The 25332-nt window shown below is 37.5% G+C and overlaps 1 protein-coding gene across 2 annotated transcripts; it reads left to right on the top strand.

Moving 5' to 3' along the window:
- The first annotated feature begins 10378 nt into the window (after nt 1-10378).
- prlhr2a (prolactin releasing hormone receptor 2a) lies at nt 10379-22190 on the top strand. Of its 2 annotated transcripts, XM_057356975.1 has the most exons (4): nt 10542-10571; nt 12279-12349; nt 18846-19331; nt 21033-22190. In XM_057356975.1, exons 2-4 carry the CDS (start codon nt 12279-12281, stop codon nt 21673-21675), a joined length of 1200 nt encoding a protein of 399 aa, XP_057212958.1. In that variant the 5' UTR covers nt 10542-10571; the 3' UTR covers nt 21676-22190. The 2 variants fall into 2 exon arrangements, with proteins under 2 accessions (XP_057212957.1, XP_057212958.1); XM_057356974.1 differs by lacking the exon at nt 12279-12349 and having other exon boundaries at nt 10379-10571.
- Nucleotides 22191-25332: the final 3142 nt, after the last annotated feature.

Genomic DNA, 25332 nt, shown 5'->3' with positions numbered 1-25332 from the left:
ATCCAAGGGATTGCACATACTCAGAAACAAATGTATAGTATAATGCAATGTAAGTCACGTTGGATAAAAGCGTCTGCCAAATGCATAAATGTAAATATCACTTTTGCACCCGCAAATAATGTTGAAAAATGTTTGAAATTTCAACAAATCACCATTATTGTGAAAGTGGGCTACTTTAAATGTTTTAAAAGAGTTGTACCTTAACATAGTACAACATACAATATAGATTTACATATTTAGTGCTACAGTGTGATAAGTAGAAAAACATTTGTAAGAGTGTATGCTGTCTTCTCCTGCCCCAACCCTTAGTGCCTTTTTTGTTTTATTTCGGCCACTGCCCCTCCAAATGTCTGTGCACGGCCTTGCATACAAAGCCAGTACAAAGACGCAAACAGGCGCTAATTCGCCCCAGGCGACTTCAATTGGCGCACACTATGTGACATAATTGCTGCGAACACGTAATATACAGTATGTAGAAAACGTTCAGCTCGACCAGTAAATTCACATGCGCAATGTTTTTATTTGAGTTTATTTGAGTGTAGCGAAAAACATGTAACAGACTCTATGCACGATTGCCTCCACGTTTTATCTCAGCCCGCTCAGTTACATCCGGTGCGCTTAGCATCCATAGGGAACAATGACATTTTCACTCAAGATACACCTCGGATTATGTCAACGACGTGAGTCAAGTTATCCAAACACATCATACATCGACAACCAAAAAGGTTGGGCTTCAAGCTTTATGTTTCAAGATACACTTTTGTACTTACTTGAGGCATGATCACAGAGGCACTCAACAATGCTCAGCTGTAGTGCTGTCGGTTTGCTGAAATTTAGACATTTTTTAATAAACATATTGTTATCACTTGGTGACAAATTACCTCAGCCCAATGAGAGCAGAAGTGGATTGGCTGGCTGAGATTTTAGCGGACGTATGTCATCACACTGCGTGCATATAGTCTATTGCACAAGTAATCGATAGTAGTGTGAGGAATGGTATGTGAATATTCACTTCGCCTTTGGTGTGCATACACAATTAGGAATTAATGTAATTTAAACATCATATTAGTTCGATGGACCTAAATGAAACAACAAATCCTGCATTTACACACTTTAGGTTTTTGCATTGTGGAGAACATAATACAGAATAATGCATTTAGATTTACCTGAGGGACCAGCATATCATAGAGATGTTAGAAACCTCACAGAACACAAAAGCAAACCCTTAACAAAGTTATGGCAACCATCTGCAACAGCCTAGCATAATGCTGGTATCTTTGTATGGGAAATAGAAATAATTGGCTAATCAAAGTTGTGAACTGCTAAAAACAAGTTTGTTTGTTTGTTTGTTTGTTTGGTTGGTTTGAGTTGGAGCTATTTTTACAGCAAAAATGTTACATTTACATCCTTTTTAGAAATGCTTTTATGAGCCGCCTACTCGAGGGTGCTCTTAAAAAGATTGTTTATCAGAGCTGGGATCTTCAATTGTTTCTCAATTTTGATTCAAGCAGCACAGCTGGTTAGTTTTGCAATTATACTAACGTCAAGACAATGTGATTCATCACAAATTAAGGCCTGCAAAATTATAAATGGAGCATTTTAGTGATGAAAGTATCAGACAGCATACTTTCCAGAGGAACTTAAAAGAACTGCAACTCTTTCATCCATTTTTTTTCAAGAAATAGCCATGACATATGCATGGAACATTCGGGATATTTCATCCAAAATATCAATTTATGTGAAACACAAGAGAAATGTTTTAGTAATAGTACTATATACTATACTATGTAATAGTATCATTTTAACGAAGCACATCTAATGAGAGAAACTTCACACGCTCCATCCCTCTATGAGGCCTAATAAATCATTTTGTCAAAGGTCTCTTGCGTTGTGCCCTGAGGCTCAAACTTCACAGGGAGCCTCTGAGGTAAATTCATCTGAGGTTCTTCTCAAGGTGTGTCCGTGAATTTGAATGTAAGATTATGCACAACCTACCCCGGATGCCCAGAATCTATATATAAGGTTTGTCAGACTAACAAAGGTCAACGAAAAATCCAAAGCAGTGTTTTCCCTATTTCAAATTCACTCAGAAAGACTCAGGAGCGAAGACTCGGGTGCATAAAGTTCACATATCATGTTTAATTCATTTTTGCTGCCCGAAAGTCTTTGCTGGTTAGAGAGTAAGTTCTGCGACTGAAGAAGTGAGGCTTATACAGTAGTTCTTCTTTAGCAATAGGGCTCATTTTAAATGACTACATTTTCAATTTGAAATTGAATTACGTGAAAAATAGGGATGTGATTATAAAACACCATGGTAAGTATCTCCTGCAACATTAAAGATTTGGGTTTTGGGGCTTTTAAAGAGTCTCCGGAGTAGGAGACAGGTCAGGAAATGTTTCTCTTTTTTGAACGGCGTTAAAAGCATCTCGGGGGCATTACATGGATCTGTTATGTTGAATCTATTACGTTTTGCTATGCATAGGTCTATGTCTTTTGAATTAAAATGCGCAGTGGACTCTGTTGCCTTGAAACTCATTCATTTCATATTCGCTCCCGTCTGTCCTTGCCTGCCAGGATGGCGGTGTAAACAGAAAAGGTCACATGACTGCCGAAGCTCTATACACTGATATTAAGATACTCAGACTGTATTTAGGGGCTGTGTCCACCGGCGTATGACGTGTTTTTCAATTGTTTCCAATGGAAACGTCGTGTTTTTTGAAAACGCGAGCAGCTGGTGTTTTTCCCACGCTCAGCGCCGGCATTCGACCGGGCACCCAGTGTTGAAAAATGCTCAACTTGGGGCAGAACGCTGCGCCTGCAGCGGGCGTTTCAGTCACATAAAAGCGCCTCGGTGGACACAGCCCATTAGTATTGTAAAAGCTGTCAGACTGTAGTCGAGCCAGTACACTGTACTGTATTGATGTTAAATAAGGCTTTTAGAAAACCAACTTTGAGCTCTGTGAGCCAATAGTTTTTAATACAAGGACATAACTTTTTCAGAGGATGGGCAAGGTAGTCTGACAAGAGAAAAACACAGTTGAAAATCCAGCGTAGAAAGATCATTCGTTCGCTCACTATTTCAATGAATTAGCAAACATAAATAGAAAGGACACAAAGGACACAATGTACTTCTGGTTTAGAAGGATTAGTTAGTTGAAAAACATTTATTTATCACGCTAGAGGGTAGGTCTGATGGACTTTCACTTCTTTAAATTTAGTTAGTGGGAAGTATAGCTGTTTGAGCACAAACAACATCTGTTAAATCACAACGCTCAAAATTCACAGAAAATATATTTTCTTTATCAGAAATAACTTTTTAAAGACTACAATGAACGGCTGGGATGACAACTAACTTTTTTCTGGATTGGTGACATCATGAATCACAAATTTTACATTGACCCTGCCCCCTGGAACACGGAGGGGTTATAGGGCGGGAGATTAGCACACACTTTAAGCATCACAAAAGACTGGCTCAGCTTGACCAATCAGAGTGTTTAAGAAGGAGGGACCTTATAGAACCAGGAACTCAACCGTCTGTTTTCACCTATTGTTTAGCACATCATAAACATACTAAAGACTTTGAAAAATAGGCAAAATAGGACCCCTTTAATAAGTAAACAGATTTAGGGACTTGTTGTCATGCATGAAGGAGAGTCTTCATACAGTATATGCCGGCATAACAGCATCAAAAACATTGATCTCTCTATATAATCACTAATGGATAGTGAACATTATGTAATTCTAAATAAGATATTTTGAGAAATATCTTTTTTTGTATGTCCATACAATGGGAGTCACAGTGTTGTTTGGTTACCAATGTTCTTCAAAATGTCTTTTGTGCTTTGCAGAAGAAACTCATAGGGTTGGAAGGACATGAGGATGATGAAATGATGAAAGAATTTTTCATTTTTCGGTGAACAATCCCTTTAAGTGTGCTGAACACATGGTGAAATTGCTGTAACATCGTGTCATTATGTCAATGTACTGGTAATGATGGAGCACTATCAATAGCTAACTGGCGAAACAGGTCCATTAATTAGCCTACTACTAGTAGTCACATCTATACTTCCCTCTCTCTTTTTCTCATCTTCTTTTTTTAATGAGCACCAGATGGCTTTTACCTTTTCATAGTGAAAGACTTTATCCAGGTACACAGATGTAGAGCCATCTCTCTTCCCAACAGCAGTGGGGACCATCACGGAGGAGACCTTAGTGCATGTGATTTACTGTAATATTGAAAATTAAATTAACAGGTATGTTAAAATTGTAAACAAATACACCTGAATGCTACAACACTAAGCATGCTGTAATTTCAAGCAATGTATGGCACACATATTGTACAATTACCTAAATTTACAGTGCAAATACAGTAGCTGTAAGCCATGATACAGTATATTAGATAATTTTACAATAATTATACTGCAGTCTAAAATAAGTAAATTGGGTTTGTTTATTTATTTATTTATTTTACAGTGTACTCTGGGACAAACCCAAACATTGGGTTCAATTAACACAGAAAATGTTCATATTTGACCCAACCATGGTATAAAACAACCCAGCATTTTGGGCTGAAACAATCCAGGTTCATTTAAAACCCAGCAGTTGGGTTTGTCCTTTTTACCCCACCATGGTTTGAAAATAACCCAGCATTTTTAAAATGCAGCTGCAGAGAGAAAATAAAACATCTGAAATAAATGCTCAGCCATTAGCAACACAGCGTCCCTGAGAACAGAAAGGACAGAACATCTTTTACAGGCTATGAACAGAAGTCTGAATAACACACTCATTCGTCTGTAGATGGAAAAACGTTTTATGGCAGACATGTTTTAAATGAGCCGCAGAAACATCATGACTGGCTGGCCTTCACCTTTGTTCATGTGAGCTTGCATCACACTATTCTCCCAATGGGTGTAGATATTACACACCCTTGACTTCTCCGTTTCTGAGGCATTAATTATCTGGCCGCTCAGTAGCTATCTGTTTAAAGGAAAATGAACACTGTGAGGATAGCAGAGGTAATAAGAGTTCATAATGGAGTCAGTTGACTGCTTTGCGTAGAGAAAACTACAGGTAGCCCTCAACAATGACCGGATATGTCTTTTCTACATGAGAAATAGACCTCGGGGAAAACTAGTTAAGCAAGAGAGTTCACAATAAGGTTTTTGGAAAAAAGACCTTCAGGCAATGTGCCTAGAGGGTGTGCTGGAGGAAATACTACAGAACGTTTTCTTCTACTTTATTTTTTGAATATTGTCTCTTTGTCAGATATATCATGCAAGGTGAAAGGAAATTATTACGAAAAAAAATAAAGTTTTTTTTTGCCAGCTGTCTGTTTTCATTTTCGTTTCTTTTTCTATACAGGACATTTAGTACTTTGAAACATTGTCTGATTCAAGCTCTTTATATAACAGATAAGTTTAATAAGTTTAAATGTTTTAATATCAAATTATCCTTCTCATAGTAATTAGAAGGTCAGACCATTTGAGCACAAAAGCCCTGAAAATAGTGTACTTGGGATTGTGAATTGGTTGTGCTCTCTTTTGCATCTGTTTGTTCATTTTATGTGCAATTCAAATAAGTGTACTCATAATTACACACACTGTTATCAATTCAAGGCTGATCAATGGCCAGCCGCGGAAAATAAATGCAAAAGACTGCTACGTTTTTGTGAATTTACTATTTACAGATAAGTGTTTAAGTAAAATTATCATGTGTTTCATTCTGTGAACTAGTGACAACATATTTCCAAAATTCTAAATGAAAATGTTGTTTTTTATTTGCATTTATTTGCAAACTGGTCAAAAAAAAGATGCAATGTTTGAAAAATCTTGAATACTGCAAAAAAGTTCAGATCAAATCAACATGGACCACAAAACCAGTCATAAGGGTCTTGAGGGTCGAAATTAAGATTCATGCCTCGTCTGACAGCTGAATAAATAAGCTTTCCATTGATGTATGGTTTGTTAGGATAGGACAATATTTGGCCGAGATACAACTATTTGAAAATATCAAAAAATCGAAAAGTTGTCCATCAGAGGTAGCAGGTCGTTGCCAAGAAGAAACAGGTTTGTTTAAACACTTTCTATTGGCTTACCGCTGTAATGACGTTGTGGAGAATCCAATCCAAAGCCAGTTCCACAAATCAGAATATTACTGTCTTTACAGTTATCGTCCTCTGCAACTGAAAGTCTATTTTGTTCTTCCACTCTTTGTGTAAGTCACTGTAAGAGTCATTATCTAAAATCAATAGCCATTCCACCTTGCATGCAGGGCCGGCCCAGCCTCTGTTTGTGCCCTAGGCAAGATTTAAGATTGCACCCCTCCTATACAAAATAAATACATTAATAAATAAAGATGATTGTTTTTAAAGCAAAATTCATATTTATTTTAATATAAAATGAATTGTGATTAACATAAATAGGAAGTAAATAAATAACAACCTCAAATATTTGTAATAAAAATGTTTCTAATTACCTTCTCATTGTTTGAAAATAATGTTGCAAATAAAATAAAACGAATTGTTTTCTCAATAATAGGCTACTGTATTTGAATATGAGAGCCCATAAAACGAATATTTGATTGTTTTTATTACTTAGATAAGGGTTCATGAGAAATAGTTTTTATACATTTTGTCAACCTCTGCGCAAATGCTGTTTTGGATTTTCTTAAATAAATGGCACATGCTATAGTGCCACACACTTTTCAGTTCACTTAGTTGAAAGCAGTAAAATACAGCATGCATCAGTGTTACCAGTAGAGTGGTTCTAAATAAGCAATTGTAACTTATAATTTGCACCTCTATATTGCATTTTTTTTGTTTGTTTCCTACCTTTTCACATCTGATATGTTTTTTTTTTATTTTAACTCACCTTTGTATAAAAGTTTTTATAAATGGTTTGTGTTTGCACATGTGGCTGACATGTGTAAATGATCCTACCTGAACCTGCTCCAAGCGGGGTTCGAACTTCTAACCAGAGAGAAGTACAAAATGGGAAGCAGGGCCAGGTTGCATAAAGAACCTTAAGTTTTTCCCTTAAGTATGACACTTAAGGGGTGATTTCCCTTTACCAAAGACAATAGGAGAATAACTTAAGTAAAACTTAAGGTATACTTAAGGACACACTTAAGGGAAAATTACACTTAAGGTGCTTTATGCAACCAGGCCCAGGCACTCAAACTAGGAGGCCACAGACACTAATTAAGGGCTCCCACGCGAATTAAGTTATTTGTGCGAGTAAACATACACAATAAACATACAAAGTCAATGCAAAGAAATAGACGCAAACTCGCGGCAGGCGATGTGAATGACGCGAAACGGGCTGCGAACGTGCGTAAATCGCGTCTTCCGTGAAAGTTGAAAAAATTCAACTCGGCGAGAAATTTCCCTTGCGCGAAAATAACGAACTATTCCCGCGAGTAATAAAGAGCAAGAAACGCGATTCATCGTTTGGTCAGATCACACTAGGTGACATAATTAATAAGGCGTTAAAATGATGAATTATAATTAAAATCTTCACTCATTTTGGCGCCCCAAGGGATCGGCGGCGCCCTAGCATTTGCCTACTCCGCCTATGCCCAGGGCCGGCCCTGTTGCATGCCAAGCAATTAACCGTTTCCTCTAGAACGCTTTTGAGTTTCTGTGTTTACGTGATATAAATGTGATTCAGACACCTAACCAGCAAACATGCGACGTCAAGCAGACGTTCAGATCAGGTCTGTATAACGTCCGTCAGTTCAGACCCCCTTTTGTACGTCTGTTGGACATGCAAAACTGGTTCAAGATATAAACGTCTGACTGGGACTCCATATGGACGTCTGTGGACGTGCAAAACTGGTTCACCATCTGGACGTCCGATTAGAACCTTTTTTGGACGTCTGTGGACGTGCAAAACTTGTTAACCATCTGAACGTCTGACTAGGACTGCATATGGATGTTTGTGGACGTGCAAAACTGGTTAACCATTTGAACGTCTGACTAGGACTCCATGTGGACGTCTATGGACGTGCAAAACTGGTTCAATAACTGACCGTCTAACTAGGACTCTATATAGACGTCTGTGGACGTGCAAAACTTGCTCAATATCTAAACGTCTGACTAGGACACCTCTTGGACGTCTGTAGACGTGAAAAACTGGATCAATATCTGAATGTCTGACTGGGACTTCATATAGATGTCTGTGGACGTGCAAAACTGGTTCAATACCTAAGCGTCTGACTAGGACGTTTTTGGACGTCTGTGGACATCCAAAACTGGTTCAAAATCTGAACGTCTGACTAGGGACCCTCTTCGATGTCTGTGGACGTGCAAAACAGGTTACGAACATCTGTGACCCCATTTTAACGTTTGGGGATGTTTAAGAGATTTCAGTGTCTGAACCAATCTGAGACGTGTCATTGCAAAATGCAAGACGTTTTTTTAAAAGTCATGTGAATTTTCTGTTAAATAAATAATTAAAAATAATCACATTATTTTGAAAATGGCAATATATTTGATGCAATTGCAAAATGATTCAATTATTTAAGATTTAAGTTGAGAGATGGGAACTTTCTGGGAAATTTCAGAAAATTATGGCATTTTAATTGCAAAGGAAATTACACACACATTCAGTGCGTGTAATTTCCAGCATTAAAAGGAATTCAGTAGAACAAAAACTGTGCAGAGCACGTCTTTATTATTCTCAGGATCTTGCACACAGTGTTGAGCCCACAATGGGCCTGACATGTTACAGATTTATCTTTAAATTTAAATTTTACATTTTTTTTTTTTTGAGTGGGATCATATGCTTTTATCTTTTTTTTTGTAAACTAAAGCTGATTAATTTAGCACATACTGTATCTCACACTGTTACAAAACTTGAAACGATTTAGCACGCACAGTTATTATAATGAGTTTGAATGTCCTCCAGTGACACGTAATCCTGCTGAGAAACGATAGCAAAGACATGTTTATGTGTGAGATTATGTGCTAAATTTTCATTGTTTTTCTGTGTCCCTTCAACTCATAGGCTTTGATCGATTACGTTGCCTCCCACGTTAACTGTTGTGAAAGTCTACCACACCTTTAAGTCACAGAGCAAAAAGACTATTTTCTGTGCATCAATCCCATGAGCGTAAATAAATGGCCACATAATCTTTCAATAAAGTATTTTCACACCATCACCATATAGTAAATCAGTTTTTGGGATAAGAATGTCAACTGTAAGTAATATCCAGAACATTGTTTTTATGCAAATGAATCGGTTTTTGGTCTGAGCATCAACTAGTTTGCGATCATTTACCATGATTGATTGACATGTGTCAGTATTTATAGCGGGCACACCACAACGTACATGGCTGATTGTTTGTCAGTCGCAACCTGGATAACGGGGATATGTCATCCATCAGCCAGGAGAAAATATATGACAGAGATTATAGTGTAATATTTTGTTTTAGTGTAACTGAATAGTAATTTATGGTTAAACTAAAAGGCAATTTGTCAGGTGATAAAACAGCATATCAAACAACACACAAACATTATTTCTTCTTTGGGCAGGTTAACAGGCAACACACAGATAGTGGATTGTTAAAGAATAATGCAGTAAATGAAGCACCGACCAGATGAGTGAGCTTCAGAAAATCAATAGAGATCAAAGGGAACACGTTCTTTTAAGATGTGCTCATAACCTGAGTTCAGCTCACCTCTGTCTTCAAACTGCAACTGCGGGGGAGATTTGGTCAAAGGGTTGAGCCCTGTGTGATTTCACATCGAAAAAACAATAAAATGGAAAAATAAACTTATCACTGATAGGGAACCTGCAGCACACAACAAGTCTATACATACCGTCCACAGTTGTATTGCAGTCTTGCGGTGCATGTTAACATGAACATCCTATAACTACAAACACCATAGGCACCAAACAGGATGCAGCATAGACATTTAAATGTTTATTTATTATAGTATTAATAGAATTCAGATTTAAAATAAAATGATTTTTGATTTGATGAGTTTTTGAACTGATCAAATCAAAACTATACTTTTATTTAAATTAAATAAAAAATGACGTGTTTAATTTACAAATCATAATTGATTAGTTTTGGAGTTTTGCTTTTTTCTAATGTGTCCTAGGAAAAACGCAAACAAGCATGCAAGAGTACACGTTAGCAATATTGACAAGAAATTGACAAGTAATTATTATGAGTAAATCATTTTTGACAGATTTGTAATTTCGTGTATTTTTCAAGAAGCATGATGTGCACACATAATAACTAGACATGACGTTTTCACAGCGACTATTTTATCATGTTCATGGAACTTCAATGGTACCATTGATTCTTATGAAAGAAATGGTCAACATTTTATCCTTATGCATGTGCCTCTCTTCAATAGAAAAGGTTCATGGCGACAATCTATGATTCGCATCAATACTCGGTTTTCACAATGACCTGACTCCGCCTCTCCAGCGGGAAACACAAGACTGAGTTTCTCACTTCGGTCCGGTGGCACATTTCATGTTAAACGGACCAAACGGGAGTGTGTACGAGCAACTGCGCGTCTACGGGGGAAAACAACTAAGCACATCTGTGTTGCCAAGGTGAGACATCTCTTTTTATCTATTATAATCCAGAAATGTGAATTTGGTTGTTTCAAGCATTGCCAGGAGAACTTATTCCAAATATAACAGAAGTGAGTGTAATAGGATATACAATTTCCCACATAGTCAAAATTTAAAACGCGTCCACACAACGTCCACCTAAAATAAGTAATATTTTGTATAGGCTATATTTATTGAAATACGCCTAGATAAATACAGTATTGCAATACATGTGTTACTGCACGCATTTCAGAAAAAAATCTGCAATCTCATCGACTGCGTTTCATAAAATCTTTGCATTTAGACAATTGGGAGGTAAACAAATAGTTTTCATTTGTGGTTTGGTTGTCTCATATGTGAGGTTATGATTGTATATTTCGTTCATGAATTGTTCATTTATTCCGCCGTCTGTTCGGATTTAACAGTTAATAAATCTATGATTTATGATTTATCTATAGATTTATTTATCTATATAGTCTATTATGTTGGTAGTTAATAAATCTGTTGTTGGTTTCTATAAATCTATTCATTAATTCTCGTTAAGTTTTGATGGACGAACTGACGAAAAGATATTGTTACGTGTACGCGTGTTTGTGCGTGGCTGAGCGCGCGCCGCAGGGAGCGTCACACGCGTATAGGGACCTTGTACATCGCAACAAAATAAGTGTGACAAAAATGTGTGTGTGACGTTCTCAAGGATTAAATTCCTCTACAACAGAAGTTTTTGGCACTTTGACGCAACTGGCTTGAAATGAACTTCTAATGATTTCACACAATGCCTGAAAACCGACAGCTGCATTATGAGGCTTCTGTGAAAGAGGGATTCATTCTTACGTTTTCTGTTTCTTCTGTAAATTGCATACTGCATTACCATTCGAATGAAGAACCTTGACTTATGCTTTATTGCATTCTGACAGAACATGGCTTTGAAAAGTCGGTGCAATTTATTTATTTATGTTCTTCAGGTGGATATTGGTAACAAACTGTGCCATGCAATATTTTATAAAACATATTGATTTACCCCACATTGTGAATTCATATTGAAGGCTATTTCAAAAGATCTGTCTCTATGACAGCATTTCCGATGCATGCATTATTTGCAGTTACACAGTCTTTTTATGCAGTAAGATGTAAGTGGGACGTCCCAGAACTATGGACCAATGCCATGGGATCTTTGATTTACAACCTTGTTTGAGTAAACAAAGTAATGGTTGTTTTTCAACTTCCTCAAAGCTTGCAGCTCTAATTAAAAACAAACAAGAACTGTTAATAGAAATGTTTTCACTGTCTGAATGTGTTAAGCCAGACAAAAGATGTCAAAAGCTCTAAGAAGGTTTTTGTCTGGCACTATATCAATTTATCAATCGTGTTTGCATTTAAATGGAAATGAAAGGAGAGAACTGATTGCATGCTGTCACATATTGGCCACTCGTGTTTTATTCTGCGTTTGTTCACACTGTGATACTTATTTTGGAGCGCCTTGATTTATTTTTAACTTATCACCAGTATTAACAACAGCAATGTAAGAGCTGTGGTCTAGAGGTTAATGTGATTTCTGAAGACAGAAATGTTGTGCTGATATGGGCGATGCAAGTTTTATTTATAGCAGTCTGAGTGTTTATCTGAAATATGATTTAATTTGTCCTCTACATTTTATTTGAAAAGAGTGGCACTTCGACTAAAAGTAAACATGTACCCATTTGTTAGATGCTGCACAGACAAAAGCTTGAATTTCTACAGAAATGGATGTACGAAAATCACCCGAAGGGAGGTATAAGGTAAGCAAGGTGAGGTTAAAATAAAACAATAGCCTACCACAGGAGCAAGTGGGCTGTTGAAGATCAAGGCAGCTGTGTTGCTATGGACAACAATGACATGTATAGTTTAGCACCATTATAAAGAAATCACAGGGAGTTTAAGAGGTGACGACAGGTGACGTATGCCTTGGGTTGTTTAGATCCAATCACGCTACAACTTTGACATTCAAGTGAAAAGAATGGCTGTTTATATAGATGTGTGAGTGACAGGACACATCAGTTTTATGTGAAATACTGGACGTCCTGACGGATTCAACCAATTTTCACTTGAGAGCTCAGCGGTTGCAGCTTTGGATGACACTGTCATACTCTGTCTGATTGGAAACACTCTTCGTGGTTTCCAGGTGCTCGGCCAAAGCTGGACACTGACGGACACTGTTCTTTGCCGGATTTTTCAACAGTCAGCTCTCGGTTTGAGCTCACGGCTGAGCAGAAACTTAATGAATCTGTTTTGTGGTAGACACGTTGTCTTAAGTACAACTTGAGCTTAATTTATACATATATTTTTCTTTTTTAAGGGGGCGTTCACACAGAACGTGTCCTAGTGTTAAAACAGATAAATGAGCAGGATAGCACAGAACTCAAGGGTCCTAATAATTTGATGAGTTTGAACTATTGTTATGTAAAGCTGCAAACTGTCGCCAACTCTGTTTGAAACATGAAATTGCAAAATGTTTAAAATGAACTGACGTTTCTTGCAAAGTATGACCTGATAACTGAAATAATTATAACAATCTTACCATTGTGAACTGAGACAGTTTTCAAAACTGATTGTTTATGTACTTGCTCAATAACGTGTTTTATTTAAACCAGAAAAAATATTTTGATATAGTGCAGAATACCAAATCAAAAAACTAATATCTTATTATAACACAAACATGTTTTGCCCTTCACAGATTTGTCTAGATTTATTTTTATTTCACTTTGTTTCATTAAAACTTACATGCTGTAACTCATACCTGTACTTTCAAAGACACAGAATGTCTGTCCATTCAAACTGATAGATGGTTTAGTCAGGATGTCATTTAGAAGCAAGCAATGTTTCACATCTTCTAGAGTTATGTGGGTGACCAGATTCAAACCTTTTGAATGAATATTTCTCAGGTATGTTTGTTATGAAAGCCTATTTCTATTAGGCACATTCTGTACCTCATAGTCTGCACATTTGTTATTGCCCATGAGAAAATAACAGTTCGTTGAATACTTTTAGCAGTCCTTGTACACAGAATGGAACATGTCATAAAAAGCTTATAGGCATTTCAGCCAGCTTTCAATTAGTAAAACAATGAATGGAACAATACATGAAACAAAAATATCAAATACTGTACTTAATATATATGAATAAATTGTAGATATACTGTATATTTATAGGTTTCAAGCATGTTACAGCTTGTCCTGAGCTGAAGTAGTGAACATTTTTACACATACTATTTACATACCTGTCAACATTTGGGTACCCAAATCCAGTAGACCTGTGAGCGCCCCCCTCCGTTTGTTTGCGGGGGAGGGGAAACAGGAAAATGGGAGTTTCACGGGAGAAATAACAAAACTGGAGGGTGGTGGGAGAGCCAAAACGTTGTTGACAGGTGTGACTTTTTTTCTCATCCTCTTGGTTGTTCAACACCCTGGGGTGATTTATCCAATTTGACCCAAAATGAGCTTTAAAACAGTGGTTCTTAACTGGTTTGGACCCACATTTGGACCCACAAGCTGCAACCCACTTTTTTCAGATAAAAACTATGACTGATACTAAAATACTAACAAAAAATAGTGACTAATATGATTAATAAGGATGAGTGAACAGCCGCCTATAAGGAAGGATATTAAATAGCAGTCCCAATCTAATCTGAGGTGAGAGACTTTTAATTTCGTAACAAGTTACGTTAAAAACGATAGAATATTGACACTGACATTAAGCCTGACAACATCTCCCCTGACTGCGTCGGCGCGTCCGAAATCGCATACTGTGACAGTACGTACTGAATTTGAATAAGTACCTACCTATCGGCTGTTAAAACAGTACGTTCTATATAGTATGATTGGGAGTAGTATGAATACATTTCGGACATACTGCGTCCGCCATGTTTTATGGTCATGTGACCCGTATGTTCTTTGACCTATGCTATGACGTATTAAGAACAACCTATCCATTAGTGTTGATAAAAACATAATTTAGTCACGAGAAATTCATTTATTGGCACTTACATTAAAAACGGACGTCCGCCTTAAAGCTATATTTATTCGATTTACTCTGGAAATTTGACCATTGCTCAGCTCCCGTGGCATAATGGGATAGAGAAGTGTCCATCCGATCCACACTCATGAATCTCGGCGGAAGTAGTAGACCATCCGGGTTTTTCTCATCTACTGTTTTTTGCATACTGAGGTTTCAGACATACTATTCAAGACTCATACTCATTTTCGCCTACTATATAGTATGGAAGTAGGCGATTTCGGACGCAGCAACGTTTTTCTCGCACTCTACTTAAAGGGGTCATATATGGCACGAATACATGTTTTTCTGTGTCTTTGGTGTGTTATGAGTTGGCCATGCATGTATTAGACACGTAAAATTGCAAAAGATGCATTCTATCTAAAAGCGAATGCTCACCCAGACCTGCCTGAAACGCCTCGTGTAACCACACCCCCACAAATCTACGTCAGTTCGTTGTATGATTTGACTAAGACCACCCAAATGTATTCGCAAGTAAGGTGGGCGTACCTGTCAGTACAATTGCTTTGGAACCTGATGTTCCAAATATGGTAAGAGGCGTTACATTTCCATCACACGCATGCAGTATTCGACCAATCACTACGCACTGGTTAACTGGCCAATCATAGCACACCTCGCTTTTCAGAGCGATGAGTTTTGTAAAATTCTGCGTGTTTCAGAGAGGCGGGGCAAAGAGGAGAGACAAACATGCACGGTATGTGGAAAATACAGCGTTGCATTGCACACATTGTATTGCATTGCATCTAAAACAAACGACAATATTCGTTTTAGCCGTGTCATATGACCCCTTAAAACTGCAGCTGCCAACAGCTTTCACGCACGTCTTTCAAAATAAAAGTCAGAAAAACATTTAGGATTACTTGTTTGTTTTTTTATGTTGTTTTTTGACTATACACTCCGCGACCCAATCAGAATGGTCTTGTGACCAGTTGAGAAACACTGCTTTTAAAAGGTTTAAGCTAATGTTTGTCATTAACTGGTGTGTTTACTAACATATCGGATATCCTATGCCAACTTAATGACTATAAATGACCATAAATAAACCATTTGTAATGTAAGTTGATTTCCATGGAAAAATGTAAATGCATCTTTGGGTGATTTTGGGAAATTGGCGTGAGAAATTACACATCACATCACAAACTGTTTACCTGTGTACCCATGAACATCTTTTCAAACGTGATCAATGTGTCAAATGTGATAATATGTTACACACAAAAGGCCTGATTGACAAGATGAACTTTTGTACCGCAAGTGAGTCAGACTCTTTTCTGCTCTTGTAACAAACATAACTCACTGATAGACAATTAGACGTAAAAACAGACAAGAAACAGAAAAGACTATTTTTGTTTTGCAGCAGCTTGTTATAAGAAAGAGCATTTATCCTTAATCTTCGAGCCATTTACTCACTTAATTATGGGGCGCTATAGTGAATGTGGCTCATTTGCGTTTCAGCGCCAGCGAAACAGGCCCATGTGGGATTGTAACATCCCTCAGTCGGAAAGCTCAAACATGAGCCTGGCTTTCATTTATCTCTTTAGGAGCTTTCGCTACCGCTGTGCAGACCGACTGCACATTTATTGAGGTGAAAAGAAACCTAATTTCTGTTGATTCATTTGTACCAGTAGTACGGAAACCAGCCTTCAAAATTGAGTGCTTTAAAGACGGGCTTCTAACTGGTGCATCTGTGAATGCTCAGCTTGGTATTGAAAAAATGATGCATCTGTTGAAGATGTACAGTATCGTATAAATAAAGTGAGTTTTGGGCATGGTTGTGCTCATTAAAGTTTGAAAAAGTTTAGCCAGCCTAACTTTCATGCGGATCTAAATGGTGTCATTCGCACGTTTGGAAGAGTTTGACACTTCACACACGCCTACATGGTGTGCTCGGATGGTTCACCTCCTCATCACAGACATTTCAACCCATCTGTTACTGATTTGCAAATTCAGTGAAAATTGTTTTTTGTATAAGACAAGCTAGCCACAGATAATCAAACTGTCCATAGACAGTTTTATGATTATCAGTCCCTGCAAGATTTTGCGATCGCAGAATTTTATGCAAAATCAAACAAACTCTACAAATTTTGCAGCAACTTGCAATTTTTAGAGATTGACACAGATTTTTTGCAACGACATCACATCGCACATTCCGCCAAAGCCTGCTCAATGGCAGTTTCTCAAATGGAAGGCTGATTCTTTCGGAAGTCGCATTTGCATCAAGCCTGGTTTATTTCAGTTAACTGAGTGGAGATAATTGCAACATTATCATCGAGCATAACAGAAAATCAACTCTGCAGTCACTTTTCATCCGCTAAGGACAATTGGGATCTGCGGTAAATATTTGAGTAGAGAATAACCCTGCTTGCTAATTCAAGTAATATGTTTAACTTTTTCCGGAAAAACCCCTGAAATTTGTATTGCAAATTTTGAATAAATCAAGCATTTTTTGCTGCAACAATTACAAAATGGAGTGGGGACTGGATTATAGACTTATTTGTTAAGTGTTACCAACAGTGTTGGGTAAGTTACTCTGAAAAAGTAATTAATTACTAGTTACTAATTACATATTCGATAATATAATTAGATTACTGTACAAGTTACTCTCTTCAAAAAGTATTTAATTACTAATTACTTTCTATATCCTACATCAACCTTGATGAGTTAAGTGATTCAAGGATTGACATGAAACGGCTCTTTTAATTCATTCAAATAAATAATATAAAACTACATAAAGTATTATTATTAATTACAAATGTGAGAATTATACATTAAAGCATGGATTTTAAAGTTAGACTTTGAATATTGATGTAAATTCCTCTTCTGCACACATACATATTACACAAAGTATTTAGTTTAATTACATCAGAAGTAACTGTAATTTAATTACAGTAAAAATAAGAGTAATCCCTTACTTTACTTTTTCAAGGGAAACGTAATTAAATTACAGTAACTAATTACTTAGTAACTAGTTACACCCAACACTGGTTACCAATATTTGCCTTTGGAACAGTTACACCAGTTACACAGCATACTCTTGTGCTTTTAGAATGCAGTGTAAGTTTTGTTTTGTTTTGTTTTGTTTTGGTAGCTGTCAGAAAGCATTTTCAAGCAGTTTTAGTTTTTTAGTTGTCGGAATGTATTTTCAAACATATTAAGGAACTTGCCAGTTTTTTTATTGCGTCTATCTCTTTATGTATCCCAGATTGACTCAGTGATGATGTTGAAGGGATAGTTCATCCAAAAATAAAAATTCTGTCATCATTTATTCACCCTCATGTCATTTAAATCTGCATATGACTCTTTCCTTTGTAAAACAAAAAAGAAGATCTTTTGATTCATCATGTCTCAGTGGTTTTGTGTCATATAATGGAAGTCAGTGGTGGCCAGTGTTGTTTACTTATCAACATTCTTTAAAATGTCTTCTTTTGTGTTCTGAATTGTTACATAATGATGTTTTATTAACAAAGTTCGGGAGGAGCACGTGCAGATAACTAACCCAACTGGCTTGCTATGACAAATCTCACAAATCAGATAACTAACCCGGCTGGTTTCCTATAACCAATCTCACCAATCATACTTTTAGCTCGGGAGAAAACCCCTACAAATAGACAAGACGCCTTACCCTCATTCTCTCTACATTTTCGCAGTATCCCTCCTCCACCCCAACTCCTCACCATCAGCCCGTTATTATGGCAGAAAAAGGGGAGGAACGACCCGAGTCCTGACACATACCGGGGTCTCTAATAAACTCTAATCAAACAAGACATTAATCTCTATTGAGTTGATCTAACTGCAACATTTCAGCTAAAATGTCATGTTAAAATGTTAATAAAGTTTATTAGATTTGGTGAGACAATGAACCAACATAAATCAACAACACTGAGGTTTAGTGAGAACTTGATGTGAGATGTGATGCAAGAGTACAAAAGCAGACAATGTCTTCTGTTAAAAAGGAGCAACTCGCAAGCAAAGTAAAGGCAAGAATGAGACAAATCAAGCTGGAGTGGTTTTGTCAATGGAAGGGGAAAATTGCATGAGTTTGACTTGCCACTGTGCACTTTCAACGAAATTGCAAGTACAACTAACCCCAAATATTTTGCTTTCAAGAGCAAATAACATGCTTTTAGCTCCATATTACATGTTGATGTAAGTAACCAAAACATTTCTGTTCTTAAAACATTCTCTTTCCCTGTCTATATCCCACAAACCCCACCCTTCACGCTGTAGGTCTTTTCTAGCCCGAACGATGGATAGCAAATGTGAATGGCTTGGCTCTCCCACGCCCTCGTGTTATTTGGAAAATGCCACCGTGGAGAATTCCAGCATGGGTCAAATCTACGAAGTAATGCTACAGTCGACGAACACAACCAAGCGCAATCCACAGTTTGTCGGCGTGGAGCTCCTTCAGTCCTTTAAACCTCTCATTATCCCCTGCTATGCTCTCGTGGTCCTGGTTGGAGTTTTCGGTAACTACTTGTTACTATACGTCATCTGCCGTACCAAAAAGATGCACAATGTCACTAACTTCTTCATCGGTAACCTGGCGTTTTCCGACATGCTGATGTGTGCCACCTGCGTGCCGTTTACGCTGGCATACGCTTTTAATCCTCGAGGGTGGGTGTTTGGAAGATTCATGTGCTACCTAGTGTTCCTCATTCAACCCGTGACGGTGTACGTGTCGGTGTTCACGCTAACAGCTATTGGGGTGGACAGGTGAGTCTTGCTTTTTAAAAGCAATATAATTGTATTAGGAAAAATCTAAATGTTATCAGTTGCCAAGACTTGTGTCATTTCAAACATGTATGACTTTCTTCTGTGCTGCACAAAATCCCTTGTCTATAAATTTTTGGATTCTGTAATTTGGAAAAAGCCCCGCCCTCCTCAGTGACGTCAGGGACACAAACTTGAAATCACATGACAGCCCATAGTAGCACAAACTTGCCTGTGAAAGAGCAATAAATGTCCACATCAACTAAATATGTCCCATGTTTCTCCAGATTACATGAATTCCCCATAAATACAAAGTAGCTTCATGCTGCCAAATATGAAAATCCAGAAAGCTTCCCTTAAAGGGATAGTTCACCCAAAAATGAAAATTCCGTCATTATTTATTCAGCCTCAAGTTGTTTCAAACCTGTATACATGTTATTGTTCCGCTGAACACAAAAGAGGATACTTGGTATAATGTTCGTAACCGAACATTTCTGGGGCACCATTGACTTACTTTGCAGGAAACAAAGCTACTATGGCAGTCAATAGTGCCCCAAAACAGTTTGGTTTCCCACATTATTCTTAATATCTTATTTTGTGTTCAAAGAAAATTATACAGATTTGAAACAACATGAGGGTGTGTTAATGATGCCTGAATTTTCAATTTTGTGTAAACTGTCCCTTTAACGCTGCTGAAAAGATGAATCCTAGTGCCTAATGCATCTTTTTACCTTTATAGAGCCTGTAACCTTCAGTCTAGCATGTCAATGAATGATGAACGATGGTAGACAAAAAAGAAATTGGTGGCTTGTCGGATAACAGGTACATTAAGGTGTATTTTACCTGAATTCAGACAGTGAAGGTAAAGGCATAGACTAGTACTGTCACCTGTACATGTTGGTTCATCCACTGTGCTTTTACCCACTATGAAACTTACATGAATGCCGTCTCTAAAAGCTTTTGATATTACCGCTGGGGTTTTAGATGCAGAACCATTCAGCCAGTCTGGATAAGAGGTGAGGAAATGTGTGCCCATTGAAGAGCGAACACATGGCAGCATGCACAAACCGTACAGCATAAAAACAGTATCTTTTCATGCGGAGCATCTCAACGCTTCCAACGGGTTCAGCTCATCTTTAAGCAAACAAAAAGTAGATCCATGTTAGAGTCTGTTGAGAATACAATATGATGTATCTTCTTTAAAATGTCCTGAAAACTGACTCTGAAACTGAAATTGCAGCTTTGGGCAAATAACAAGCTTTTCCCAGCCCAAGACAATAAACCTGTCTTTAAAAGGGTAGTTCACCCAAACATAAAAAATCATGATTTATTCAACTGTCATTCGAAACCTGTATATCGCAAAATGTCTCAGTGGTTTTGTGTCCATACAATGGAAGGCAATGGGGGCCAATGTTGTTTGGTTACCAACGTTTTTCAAAATATCTTCTTTTATGTTCTGCAGAAGAAAGAAAGTCATACAGGTTTGAAATGACATGAGGATGAGTGACGATGAAAGAATTTTCATTTTTGGGTGAACTAACCCTTTACGGTAAGCCACTTAAGCAGAAACAATTGCCTCACAGATACCGGACATCCCAAAATACAGCATGAACATTTATTTGCAAACCAGATTTAAAGATTAACATTCAAGTGGCCTCCAAGTTTGAGACCTCTGTTACCTAAAACTGTCCTTTTAACTTGTAGATACTACGCCACAGTTCATCCTCTGAAGAAACGCATCTCAGTTCTGGCCTGCACGTACCTTCTTTCTGGGATATGGATTCTTTCGTGTGGTCTGGTAGCTCCAGCCGTGGCTCACACCTACCACGTTGAGTTCAAAGACGAAGGCTTCACCATCTGCGAGGAGTTCTGGATGGGTCAGGAGAAAGAGCGACTAGCCTACGCTTACAGCACGCTCTTCATCACATACGTTCTTCCACTCTCCGCCCTCTGCATTTCCTATTTGTGTATTTCCGTAAAGCTTCGGAACTGCGTGGTGCCAGGTCATCGTACCCAAAGCCAAGCGGAAGCCCAGCGGGCGCGGAAGCGGAAGACGTTTCGCCTTGTGTCGTTGGTTGTCGCCGCTTTCGGGATCTGCTGGCTGCCGATAAGCGTTTTTAACGTTCTTCGAGATATCGATATAGACCTTATCGACAAACATTATTTTCTGTTGATCCAGCTGTTGTGTCACTGGTGTGGAATGAGTTCCTCTTGTTGTAACCCTTTCTTGTACGCGTGGTTGCACGACCGTTTCAGGGCGGAGTTGCGGAAGATGTTTACGTGCCATCGGCGAATCGGCATCGGGATACCGGCTAACAACTGCGCCACGGCTAGTGTTGTTCTCTGACAAGGAAAAGTTCAAAAGAGTCGCTTGAAAGACCGTGGTAATCGCCGAGACTAGCAGAACGTTCGAGTTAGAGGATTCTGGAATGGAAAGTGTTGCACATCAGATGGACACAAACAAACTCTACATCTACCATATAAAACACAGAAGAAAGTGGTTGGATTATGCCTAAAGGTTGACCATATTTTCTGTGATTTAGATATGGATTACAGAGGTGGTAATGCTCTGCTTGGTTTCAATCCGGTTTTAGATGTTTGTCTTGGGTGTTGTCAAACAGAGAGGGTCTCCGAGGATAAGAAGCTAAAAGACAGTTTTTGATATATGCAGCTTTCAAAAAAGTGAAATACTTCAGCTTTTGAGATTGAAGTAAGGATTATGTAAACATCTCTCAGATGGTTAAAAAAAGAGAAAGAAGCTGGCAAGAGAAAGTGCATTTTGAGAAGTCTCACTATATGTAATTCAATGATTTTGTAAAAATGTATGTATGTAACAATGTTGAATTAATAAACAACTTGTGAACTGGTGGTCATGTTTTATATTATATTATATTAATATACCAACCACTACATCAGATAATGGATCAGTTTTCACAGGGAAGTGATTAATGATGGATGAATTTGGACAACTGAAATTTAAGGGATAGTTCACACAAAAAATCTAAATTCTGTCATCATTTATTTACCTTCAAGTTGTTCTAAACCTGTATAAAATCTTTTTTTCTGTTAAATTACATATTTTGAAGAATGTGGAGAAGCAAACAATTCTGGGGCACCATTCAATACCATAGTGTTTTTTTTACTTAAAGAATAGTTGTAACCAAACAGTTCTCGAGCACTCAATAGTGCTCGAGAACTGTTTGGTTACAACTATTCTTTCAAATATCTATTTGTTTTCAGCAGAGCAACGAAATTCGTACATGGAGCAACTTGAGGGAGAATAAATGATGACAGATTTCTCATTTTTGCGTGAACTGTCACTTTAAGACTTCAAAATACTTGAATAGAATTGTGTTTTTTAAGAACAGTGCACTGTAAAAAATGGCTGCCTAAATTGGCGTTAAAAGCCAATACCCATTACTTAATATTTTAAATTATTTTACATTACTTCAACTCATCAAAATAAGTTAAACCATTTATTTTATTCATCATTTGTATGTTACAGCAATTCACAACTGGTCCAAATTTAAATGTTAATTGTACTTAAAATGTTCCGTCTGTGTTTACCCTGACTATCAGACTCCTACAAACACAAACAAACAGTTTAATTCACAGTAAGAATCACTATTGCTCATACTCAGAAATAGTATTAAACCTCAATGCATATCTTGTTGTGTACTGTAAGTACTTAAAGTGATTGTTCACCCAAAAATAAAAATTCTGTCATCATTTACAATTTTCATTTTTTGGTGAACTATCACTTTAATAGCATAAATCAAATTGTGTGGATCAATGAGGAGATAAATCGGGTGAGAGAACGCCTCATTGAAAAATGAACCTGAAGCACATTTAGTTGTAGGGTGGGCTCTAATGGCCAGTAATTAACCACCAAGCATCCACCTAGAACGCCAACAACTCCCTAGCAACCAGTCAGAACACCCTAGCAACTGTAACAAAACTATTTAGAATGCCACCACCTTGCCTTTTTTATCATTCTGTTGTGCTTCAGTAGAGGAAAGAGCTGAAGACTCCAACATCACAGACACGCTAATTCAAAGAGACCCTGCTGTAAAAGACAGTAGAAAGACACTTTGTAGAAGTAAACAGGTCAAAGGATAAAGAGACCACAGGCAATAACATATGAAAGTGCTGGGGTGTGTGTTAATGGGCTTGCCACAACAGGCCAAAAATTATAATGAGGCAACAAAAGACAAACCGATACAAAAGGTAGAGGTATTACCATGGTGACCAATTTAGTACATCATTTATGTATTCTCTTCTTTTTCGCAATGCACCCAATCTCCTTTTATGAAAGAGATGATATTTTCAATGGTCTGCCATCCCAGTACATCAAAGACAGACAACTCTGCGAGCAATGTTTCAATAATAGAAGCGGTTATTCACAGGGAAGATGTGGAAGAAAAACAAGCGGCACCAGACAAATGAGTAGCCGGCACACGTTCAGCTCTTGATCTCTCGTGCCCCAGGTTAAGCTCACACAAACAAGAGGGTCTTAGATCTATTGTACATGCAGAACAAAAAACCTGCTGTTGGAAGTTATACAGCTGAGGCTGTAAATGCCCACCTAATGTTTTTCAATGCCAAAGGTCCCACAGGCAACAAGTTTGGGAGATGAATAAATGGTTTTGACAGCAGTTATATTCAAGATAGCAATGAAGCTACAAGGACATGACTGTTGAGAAACTAATGGCATTAAAAACAGGACCTTCAGATTTCTGAATGTTCCTTGTTTTGGAGTTTCCCCACAAACCCACTGATATCAGCTCTCATCATGTTTTTCTTCTGTTTTCAAGATTCATGATTTTTATTTGTCACATACACTTTGTAAACATGTACAACTTGCACTGAAATGTTAATCTGGTATACTCCAAAATACTTTGTCTAAAAGTTTATCATTCCAATACACAGAAGAACATTGTGCAATATAACATATATGCTACATATATGAAACTGTCGGGTCAATAATTGAATGTGTTTTAAAGTCTCCACGAAATCAAAACTGAGAGTTCTTTTTTTAATAGAATAGTGCAATGTTTTATCCGTGCACGTCATAATTGTTTTAAATTTCATATTGTAATATTCTCCTCCCCTCGCAACAACAACTCTTCTCTTCATGACGTATGTCTCGGTATTAGAGTGGTTTCAACATGTAATTTTTGGTCAATGAAAAATAATTTAGGAAAGTAATTGTGGCTTTACCCAGTGGCCATAGCAGATATAAATATTGTAAATATTATGACAGTATGTTCATGATTTTTTTATTGCCCATTTTCCATTTAAGACTGATTTTAAAACGGACATGACAAGACAATTTAACAAAACCTTAAATTCAGAACCAGAATTTACATTTTACTTTGTTTACATAACTCTTTCTTTTCTAAAATAACAAAATGACATTATTAGTGTTTAAATCATTTTGGCAAAGTTGTACATTCTTGTACAGCATATGCGACATCATCTGCAGTCCACTTTAACCAGACACACGAACCAGCATTTTCTTGCCTTCTCCCAATGGCCCCACAAGCATTGTGGGAGCTTTCTCATGAACCGCTTGAGAGCCCGTAGGACAAAATATGACCTAAAGTTTCAGCTTGTATGCCTTTTCATTCGGAGACGGACGATCTCGGGCACCACTCACTTTTATTGTAAGGAAAAAGATGCAATTTAAGTGAATGGTCCATGAAAGCATTTCATGTTTCAACATTGAGTTTAGGGGAAAGTCATATAAGTTCTACAAAACATTTTCATGTGAAGTACTCAAGTTTACATTTAACCTTAAAATAGTATGCATAATATAATACTATAATGCTCTGTGGCCTTATTGTTCTGGGTAGCCAGTTTCAATGGGGAGGGATTGGGCAGTTTTGGATCCATGGCCTAAAAATGGCAGAATTTGTGTCTAAAATTGTGCATTAAAACAGTGTTAGAGTGCCATCTACTGGTGGCAGCAGAGTGGTGACAACATGCAAGCTGCAGACTCGAT

This window comes from Triplophysa rosa, linkage group LG17, assembly GCF_024868665.1.
Source record: "Triplophysa rosa linkage group LG17, Trosa_1v2, whole genome shotgun sequence".
Taxonomy (NCBI): Eukaryota; Metazoa; Chordata; class Actinopteri; order Cypriniformes; family Nemacheilidae; genus Triplophysa; species Triplophysa rosa.
This window is presented reverse-complemented; position numbering and strand designations above follow the sequence as displayed.

What these genes read in the sequence shown, in the direction of transcription:
- prlhr2a (XM_057356974.1), top strand. Translation starts at nt 10,489, where the DNA reads ATGTTAAACGGACCAAACGGGAGTGTGTACGAGCAACTGCGCGTCTAC. An exon ending in AGCACATCTGTGTTGCCAAG is followed by an intron (nt 10,572 to 18,845) that starts GTGAGACATCTC and finishes TTCACGCTGTAG; the next exon opens with GTCTTTTCTAGCCCGAACGA. An exon ending in ACAGCTATTGGGGTGGACAG is followed by an intron (nt 19,332 to 21,032) that starts GTGAGTCTTGCT and finishes TTTAACTTGTAG; the next exon opens with ATACTACGCCACAGTTCATC.